The 10,104-nt window shown below is 37.4% G+C and overlaps 1 protein-coding gene across 1 annotated transcript; it reads right to left on the reverse strand.

The window, feature by feature from the left end:
- Positions 1-3,047: 3,047 nt before the first annotated feature.
- On the reverse strand, positions 3,048-9,904 carry LOC117302442 (triosephosphate isomerase-like). Its single transcript, XM_033786389.1, has 6 exons — positions 9,675-9,904; positions 8,907-9,115; positions 7,994-8,126; positions 6,444-6,529; positions 5,453-5,540; positions 3,048-4,884 (listed from the first exon to the last, which is right to left on the reverse strand). Exons 1-6 carry the CDS (start codon positions 9,787-9,789, stop codon positions 4,766-4,768), a joined length of 750 nt encoding a protein of 249 aa, XP_033642280.1. The 5' UTR covers positions 9,790-9,904; the 3' UTR covers positions 3,048-4,765.
- Between the last annotated feature and the right edge of the window lie 200 nt (positions 9,905-10,104).

Consider the following 10,104-nt stretch of genomic DNA (forward strand, 5'->3'; position numbering starts at 1 on the left):
TAGAATGATAAATGGTGTTTGAAGCGTCTCCTTTGAAGACGAGCATAGTATACTGCTCGGATTGTCGTCTTTTCAGAGCCAACACTCATTCAAAAGAGCTTTTACATATCCTTGTACCCGCAAGTCTACTATTTATATTTATACTTATAGTTTAATTAGAATGATGTTATTTGTGCTAAACTTTTTAAATTGAATCACTTCTTTTGACTGTTGAACGTTTATATGAAACAGTTCATTGATTTCTAAAAGAAATTGAATGAGCCAGGTATCAAATTGAATGACTTTTGGTTGAAATTGGCTGGGAAAACCTATTTTTAATTGAATTGAAGTTTTGAAATAAACTTTTTACATGAATTGCATATGAAGTATATTGCTGGATCAATTTCCCAATGCATATGTCATGTTTAGTTAAAAAATTGTTAAAAATAGCAGGATTAGCTTAGTAGTTAGTACATTCATAAATATCACAGACAGTTTCGCTATTGGCGAGAGCATGTCATGTGGGGGTGTTTCACGTGTGATATAAACACGGCTAGAAGTGTTAAGCTAAGCTTAGATTATGTAATTTATGCGAAATGCAATAAATACACTGCTAATCAAAGTACAACTGTTAGTTTGCGCGCATGTACGCACAGCGGTTGAGCGTGATTCACGAAATGGAGCATCAGAGATCGTGAAATTTTTGATTGATTTCTTTTATATTTTTACGCTTTTTAAAGGCAGTGGACACTAGTAGTAATTACTCAAAATAATTATGATCATAAAACCTTTCTTGACTACAAGTAATGTGGAGAGGTTGGTAGGTTAAAACATTGTGAGAAACAGCTCCCTCTGAAGTGATGTAGTTTTCGAGAAAGAACTAATTTTCAACGAATTTGATTTTGAGACCACAAGTTTAGAATTTGAGGTCTCGAAATCAAGCATCAGAAAGCACACAACTTCGTGTGACAAGGGTGTTTTTTCTTTCATTATTATCTCGCAACTTCGACGACCGATTGAGCTCAAATTTTCACAGGTTTGTTATCTTATGCATATGTTGAGATGCACCAAGTGGAAAGACTGGTCTTTGACAATTACCAATAGTGTCCAACGTCTTTAACAAAAAGGGCATTGATGAATGAGAACAAGAGAGTGGTGACTTGGTCTTGAATCTTAGTTTAAAACTTTGGAGGGTAGTTCCTTTATCGCTCAGCCATGACCCTGTCGGTTTTATAAACAAACGTTCAAGACCGAGTCAATACTGTTTTTTCCCTTCCACTCTGTACAAGTTGATTAAGGAGAATAATTTCTGTGTTTTGCTCACAAGTACATTCTTTGTTTTTTTTCAAAGTAGTGTCCAGATTAGCGTGGCAATGTTCTACCAACTGACAGATGTGACTATAGTCTTTTTCACACTGCTACGCTTTTGTCCCCGTGAAAGAGAGCCCTGTGTAGACTCCGGGAGTTGTTTTAGCCCACGGTTACCCCGGCGCACTTTCCCACTCCTCAGGGCTGGATGTTTTCTTGGGTATGCTTGGTGGATTAGGGGTAAGCAATCCAAGTGTGAAAGGTCCGGCTGTTATCCCCTGGGGTTTGGCCCTGGGGCCGGGAACGGAGTAGTGTGAAAATCGCTAATATAGGGTGACATAGCTCAGTTAGTCGAGTGACTGTATTTAAGGTTCACGTCCCACTTTTTTAAAATTCACTCAGTAATTTTTCCCTTGTGGTTAAATTTTACCATACTGGACAAAATTTGAGTTGTAAATGTATTTTTTTGAAATTTTAAGAACTGCCAATTGTTTAGTTTTTCTTGTCATATGTTCCAGTGTGAGGAATAATTAATGATTAAATAAACAGGTTGATAGACGGAATACTTGCATCTGAAATGTATAACTTATTTGTTTTTGCTTTTTGAGTCCTTTGGTAAAAGAATCTACAGCTTCACTAGCAGATTCAAGACACTGGACAATATTGGTAATTGTCAAAGACCAGTCTTCTCTCTTGGTGTATCTCAACATATGCATAAAATATCAAACCTTTCAAATTTGAGCTCAATTGGTCGTCAAAGTTGCGAGATAATAATGAAAAATAAACACCCTTGTCACATGAAGTTGTGTGCTTTCAGATCTTGATTTCGAGACCTCAATATCTAATTCTGAGGTCTCAAAATCAAATTCGTTGAAAATTTCTTCTTTCTTGAAAACTATGTTACTTCAGAGGGAGCGGTTTCTCACAATGTTTTATACTCTCAACATCTCCCCATTACTTGTTACCAAGAAAGGTTTTATGCTTATGAGAATTATTTTGAGAATGATGTGTTAATTTTTTAGTATTACGGATGAAAACTTCACATATTTTGTTGTGTTATTAGTCACTCCTCACATTGAAGAGTATCACACGAGGGGAATATGTAGCAGAAGAAACAAAAGTTGCTACAAAAGTTACAATTGCTATTATGATTTGAACATTTAGCGAAATTATACATGCACTTCACTTGGGTTTAAAGCAATTTTAGTTGGAATCAACCATTCTCATCTGATGCATTGTCTCTGGTTCCCTTTAGAAGGATATGGGTACTTTTTTGAACACACAACACTGTCCACAGATTTACATTAAAGGGAGGGGGTCAATGTTTCGTATTGTCAACATACATGGCACAGTGGGAGATTTTTGGACGGTACTTTTTCACAATTCTCGCTTGAAGTGCGCATGCTCAGAAAAAGGTTTGCTGCTTCAGTCTCCCATCATCAAGAAATATACAATAAGTCACATGTGAAAGTTGCAGCTGAAATACCTGCAGAGAAAACAGCAAAAACTGTCACATTATGTTCATGTAGAATGCATCCACAATTGGCAAAGTGATATGTACCGACCTCATCTCTGGCTGCAGCAGGGGTGAATGGACACCGACCGATCCCCAAGAAACGATTCATGCATGAATCATTTCTCAGATTCAAATATCTTTATAACAAGTGAGCTACCAAATTACATAATTCTTTTTTGAACCTATTATTACTAAAAGTATGATCCTAATTAAAAAGAAAATAAACCAATCACTCAAGCTGATATACGTTCATTTTATACACACATATTTTATTGCTTATTCTGTCATTTTCAAGGACGTTTAAAACAATTTAGCACATTATCTTGAATTATTTTAGTATAAATGTAAGTTGTTTCAAAGGGATGGATAATTCTGCACGATGAAGTAGTATTCCAAATCTTGTAACTGTATGATTTGCATTTCCATTGTTTGTTCATCACTCTTTGGAAGTCACTGTTACAATGGCTTGTCCAATTAGAGCTTTAATTTTTAAATATATTTTGTTGTGTTTTACTTGACTTAGTCATGACATTTTAAATGTCTCATGATTCAATCAACTTAGATTGTATCACAACTCGTATTATTTCAAATTATATTATTTTTATGCTTTGTGAGTTCAAAACATATATATAAAATTCTGTTATAACATACTCAAATTCTATGTTGTTCCAGCTGCTATTAAAATAACCCCGATTGCAAACTTACTAGCAAAAATGTGAACCATTTTACGCACATACAGTCTGAACTGAGTGTTCTCTCACATGACTTGACCCTCCTCACTACAGAGCAAGACACTCGTCATACCCACTACAGAGCAAGACCAGGTCATACACACCCCTGAGGAAGACACGTGCACACACTACTGAGCAAGACGAGTGTAATGATACTTACGGAGCAAGACACGTGTCATATCCACAACAGAGGAAGACACGTGTCATACACACTACAGATGCAGAGCAAGACACGTGTCATACACACTAAAGAGCAAGACATGTGTCATACACACTTCCCAGGTACATGTAGGCATCAGTTGATGTTTCCAATCTGAACACTTAATAATGTATTTGAATCTGGCAAAAGGGTGGATGTTCAGTGATTTGTGTTTGTTGAGGTTCGACACATTATCATGCACAGCATTATATGCTGATATATAAAAAATAATAATAATACTATCATTATTTTTTTATATATCAGCCTAATTACATTAGACGCATACTTGTGTCGATTCATAGTATTTCGTAATCCAATCTGAAAAAGTTAATGTCTTTTAAAACTATTATTACAAACGAATGTACACAATCAGTATTTTGCTTGCATAAATTCCTGCTTCTAAAACAAATTTAATTTAAGAAAACACCAAATTTGAAAATACAATCACAGTTCAACCATGGTTTCTGAGTTTGATGCTGCGATAACATGCAGGAATGCCATCCGATGTTATCATTCGGGAACAAACATTAACCTTTTAAATCTTTGTCAGTCAAAGGTAAACCATGGTTACTGGAGAATTGTAGTGGAACACGAATTCCTCTGCATGTACTAACAAGTTTAGTTACTTGAGTTTATATCAAAAGGTTAATTTAGGAGATACAACCTCGAAAAATGACCAATTTAAAACACATACATGAGAGAGCTGGTAATCAGCAGACTCCTCACTAAACCTGTTCCAAGGTTTGTCTAGTTGACTCTTTAACAGCAGGGTACCAATTCACTCACTCATGCATTCTTTCAAGCGACACTTTCTACTTAAAATTTAAGTCACCCCATTGAAACAAATTATCACGTTTACAATCCCCAACTTCAAAACACAACCTAAAACTGGCTATGATTTTAACTTCATTCACCGCACTTTAGTCTAACAGTACAAAGACTCACACGGCCTCTCTACTTGATACTTGTTCACTAACTGCGTAAAAAATCCTCATCCGTGTCATCTTTTTGGCATATCTTTTGTTGAGTTTCTCAAACCCTGGCGTTGATGATCTTGACAAAGTCTGGCTTCAGAGATGCACCTCCGACCAGAAACCCGTCAACATCTGGCTTAGTGGCCAGCTCTTGGCAGTTGGTAGCACCGACTGATCCTGAAATGCAGGTAAATAGCAAAACAAAATGTCATTAGTTTCCATATGAAAGCTTTGAGTCAAGAAAATAGCACTTTTGCTTACTTAAATTTCTGCTTTCAAAATAGGACTATTTAAAAAAATTGTTTTCCATGAAATTGAAAAACAGAGCGAGGAAGGAAGTGGTTGCACTTAAAGACTAACTAATTACATTAAAAAACCAGCATGAGCTTTTGTGGTACCAACTACATGTACTATGAAACCTCATGCAGTTTTCAAAGTAAGTAGTTAGTCTTTAAGTGCTACCACTAACTTCCTCGCTATGTTTTTTTTAACTTCATGTAATTTTTTTGTTTAAATAGTCCTAGTTTGACCGCACAACTAGCATAAAATCGCCACTGCATGTGTTGGTTACCATTAATTTTCCCACGCTTGTGTGAATCACGCCCCCCCCCCCCCATAACTAAATTTCACACATTTAACAACATCGTGTTCTCAGGACCATGGAACCCCTGCTTATTTCCCTTGTGTGAAAAGGGATTACGTATGACTTGATTAAAAAAACACCCATGATAATCAAAATGTTCACCTCCATAAATGATCCTAGTTTTCTTTGCCACAGCGGCTGAAGTGTTGTCCGCAAGCCACGTCCGCAGTTGAGCATGGACTTCTTGTGCCTTATGAACAAAAAGATAAAGCATTTGTTATTTTAAATGTATGCTACTTCACTTCACGACATTAAGATTACTCAACCAAACACAGAATTAGGAAAATAATTGACAGTTAAATAAATGAAGTTTAACCCTTTGAGGGGAAAACATTTCTATGATACCATTTATAGCATAGGAAGAATTATAATTTCTTAAATGCTTACTTATATTTTTATTTTTATTTCTTAATCCCTAATGTTATGTTTTAGCCTTGTCCTGCTTGTCCATTTTCTTGTTTTCTTTCTTGAAATTTTTAATCCGTGGCGTATTTTACCAGTACCTCGACTAAACTCAGCCCCTTGGGTGCAATGTTTGATTTAAAAAAAAAAAAAAATTGAGCCAGATCCAAAACCTCTCACCTACAACTGGAAATAATCAACTTCATTGGTTGGATAAAACTTGCCCGTGTATGACACTTTTTTTAATACTATGGATGGAAAGTTAAACACACCGTTAAATCATTTTAAAGATTTAAACCAAACATTTAAAAAATTTCCTCCATCACTTTTTCACATCTCTTTTCACAGAAGCGCACTAAGGGGGGGGAAAGGTTTTGTCATGGCTTTATTCAGTCCCCTCACTTGTTTTTTTGTTTTTGTCGTCATGGCAATATCTTTATGCTAGAGCTAAAAACAAAATTTGTCAATAATTTAGCACAGCTATCATGTGAATCTAAGCAAAAAGTCACTCCCTAAGAAACTATGCAACCGAATGTTCCTTATTTTCCATCCAGTCGCGTAGGGGTAGTTTAGTACACTGAAATTAGCACTCCTTTACCAATATAGCTTTATCTGTAGATCCCAATCAGTCACATTATCTAAGGTTCAAGAAGCTCAATCAAGGGACATATTCCTGCAGTGTTAGCATTACCTGCTCTGGTGTAGCCGTTACCCCAGTTCCGATGGCCCACACTGGCTCATAAGCAATCACGACCTGATCCCAATCAGTCACATTATCTAAGGATCAAGAGCAACAAAATAGATGGGATCAGCTGCAAAGATATGGGATCCAACATGATCTAAAGAAACAGTATCCACCAAACATGCTGAGCACTTTCAGTTTTTTGTGGGCTATTTTATTCAAACATACAGCATTCAAATTTTTGGGGATAAAAAGTGATATCTTTTTCCATAAACGCAGTACAGATAAATGTTTCTCGAAATGCATCATTCAAGCAGCTGTACTTCTGTACATTTCACGATAACCAGTGTTGTAGCCACGGTGACTCACAATTTTTGCCCAGCACTCTGAGAAAAAAAACATTATGCTGCCCAGCACAGATTTCAAATACTGTCCACTTTGCATTGGTCTGAGACACAGCTAGTGATAAGGAGTGAGAAATAACAATCCAAAGGCCTCTCAACTTATTGCTCGGCCCCATAACACGAACAGTTTGGAAACCTGCCCCCACTTCAGCAATAATGGCCCCATGATTAAACATGAATAATTTTGTTGATCCCCTTGCCCTCAGTACACTTCCAACAAAATTTGATTCACTGCCCACCACTAAAATTGGTCTATCTACTAGGCCTGGGCGAATTATTTGAATATCCGGTTAATGGCGAATAGGTTTTCCTATCCGTACCCGCGAATGCCTTTTTTTTCTTAACCAAATATCCGCATAGGGCGCGAATACCTATAAACCGGATAGTTCTGTTAGTACAACCAAGTAACCTGATATTCTTTTAATATCCGAATATCCGCGGACGTCAGGCGACAACTGATAGAAATGTTTCGTCTGAATCCTTATGAAACTTCTATTAAGACAGCATAAAACAGCATAAATTAAGTATTTAACTGTGCTCACCTCCGTGAAGAGTTAAAACAATGACATTTCTGACGTAATTTGTTCAAAGATTACGAAAGTTTTCCTTCACGTAGAGACAATCACGATAAAAAGAAAAAGCAAATCGCCATCTTTAAATTAAATCCGGTTATTTTTATGAATGAACCGAGTGACACTGTCTAAAACTAAAATCAATCCGCCCATACGATCTCATTCACAAACGAACAGCGCCCTCTAGCGGCGAAAAAACTATTCGAATATCCGGTTAATTTCGGAGAGTTGGCCAGCGGTATCCGAATATCAAAATTTCACTATTCGCCCAGCACTACTATCTACAACCCTGTCGATAACGTCTCAATGCAATTTACATTAGTACCCTGGTCATTGGGCCAATAACGTGCCTTAAATCTTTCTCAGCTCCCTGGGGAGTACGCCCTGGGCTACCATGGCGCTCCAGTGGCTTTTTCATACGCAAAATCAACCTGTACTTTCGCAAGTTACCATTTATACCCCTGGGTGAAGAGAAGCAATTATAGTAAATCATCTTGCTCAAGGACACCAAGTGTCATGATGGGGATTCAAACCCACACTAACCACCAGATCCATATAGAACCTTAAACTTCTTGTTGCTTACCAGCAATAGCCTTTGTCTGATGGAACACAACATCTGTCGTCTGACCCTGCTGTCTTTGTTCAAGGGTTTCACCAATGCAAGCGATGACCTTTAACCCTTTGCTTAGAGCGTGCTTGACCTTTTCTCCAATAAGCTGAGGGTAGAAAAAAGATACTCAAAATTTAAACTTTACATTTTTTCTGGCTTTTTCATTTATATGAAAAGTACATGTTTAAAGGAACTGGACACCATTTGTATTGTTAAAGAAAGACCAGTATTCTCACTTGGTGCATCCAAACAGAGAATAGTGAAAGAAAACAACCCTTGTTGCACAAATTTGTGTGCTTTCAGAAGCTTCACAAAGGCTCCAGTCCTGAATTCTTTAAACATTTGAGTGAGAAATTACCTCTTTCTCAAAACTATGTAACTTCAGTCAGTCAGAGGGAACCGTTTCTCACAATGCTTTGTACTATCAACAGCTCTCCATTGCTTGTTGCCAAGTAAGTTTTTATGCTTAACCATTATTTTGAGTAAAATTCCAATCACCCTAGTGTCCAGTGCCTTAATAATTGTTTGATGTGTGATTAACTTATGAAGGTGCACCAAGGCTAAAGACCAGAAGCAACAGAAGCCGTTAGGCCTAGTGTCCAGTGCCTTAATAGTATGATGTGTGATTAACTTATGAAGGTGCACCAAGGCTAACGACCAGAAGCAACAGAAGCCGTGGCCTCTGTGTCATTCCAGACCTGCATGAAGGCAAACTGCCTCTATTTCCTTCATGAAGAGTCAGTCCTCCACACGATGTATCTTGATATGAATTGGATGGGACGTAACTGCTTTTGTATCTTTTGTACGCGATATAACATTACAAAAAAAGTTGGGATACAATACTTTTGTTCTGACTCCATGATTTGATACTACACATGTACATTACCTCATCAGTTTCCCCAAATTTATGACGCCTCTCAGAGTGACCTAGAATGACCCAGCTGAGGCCAAGGTCTAGCAGCATTGCTGGACTGATTTCCCCTGTGAAAGCACCCTTGTCGACTTTGTAGCAATTCTGGGCAGCGGTGGAGATCTTTGCCGGCAGACGTTCTTGAACATAGCTGAGATATACAGCTGGTGGGGAGACTACAACGTCTGAAATCAATTCACATAAATTATACAGTTATAGAACCAACACAATGACGCATGAATCAGGAGCGAGAAGTAAAACAGCTCGCTGAATATATAATGCGGCCTCTACAGAAATCGCATCATAATCACGCGCATCAATGAATATCCTGACACACCGATGATGTTTATTAGCGCTTGCCAGCTCCAAAATTGTTCATAAAGGTACACCCCGATCACAGCTTTTGTTTTACTTTTATTTAATTAATGGAAAACAACATACTTTACCAATATCTTATTATTTATTAATAAAAGAAAGGGAAGAAAATGCTAATTTCAGACCCCCAAAATACTGATTACACGTATGATGAATATTGAAAGAGAACTAGCCTGTGTATCAAATTAAAGGTCGGCTTTAATGGGATAAATTACAAAGATCTAATCAAGAATGATGTGAAGATCAAGATTAAGCTTGTTGTTTATTTTTTAATTTAACATCTCAAATTCACAATACTGCACATGCTACACACAGCACAAGGTTCACTGCCCTCTGTTGACATGGCGGTTGTGTCGATTATTAATTTACCTGTGTTTTCGGGTACTTCAGCCTCCTTCAGAAAATGCAATATTTCATCAATGCTTGCTTTGCTACCGTTCATCTTCCAGTTGCCACCGACGAAGAAGTCTCTGCCACTTGCCATGGTTGAGCTGGAACACTTAAATAAGCCTTTTCAACTGCAGAAAAGATGATTTTAAGAAAGAGTTATTTTGTCACGTCCTGCACGTACAAATACCAGCCCTAGGGAAGTATATCACCCAGAAGTATCAACACATTTGTCTTCACTTATATTTCTTGCACCAGACTAGACTCAGTTGACTTTCGCCCGACGACTCTTGTATCGCATTTTGTTCTGATACGTATTTTACTTCCCGGAAGTTCCTGCCAATTTTTTGAAGCCAAATTATATCGGTGAAAATGTCAAAATGTGTTTATTCCTATAATTGTTGCCCGTCTT

Source organism: Asterias rubens, chromosome 18, assembly GCF_902459465.1.
Source record: "Asterias rubens chromosome 18, eAstRub1.3, whole genome shotgun sequence".
Classification (NCBI taxonomy): Eukaryota; Metazoa; Echinodermata; class Asteroidea; order Forcipulatida; family Asteriidae; genus Asterias; species Asterias rubens.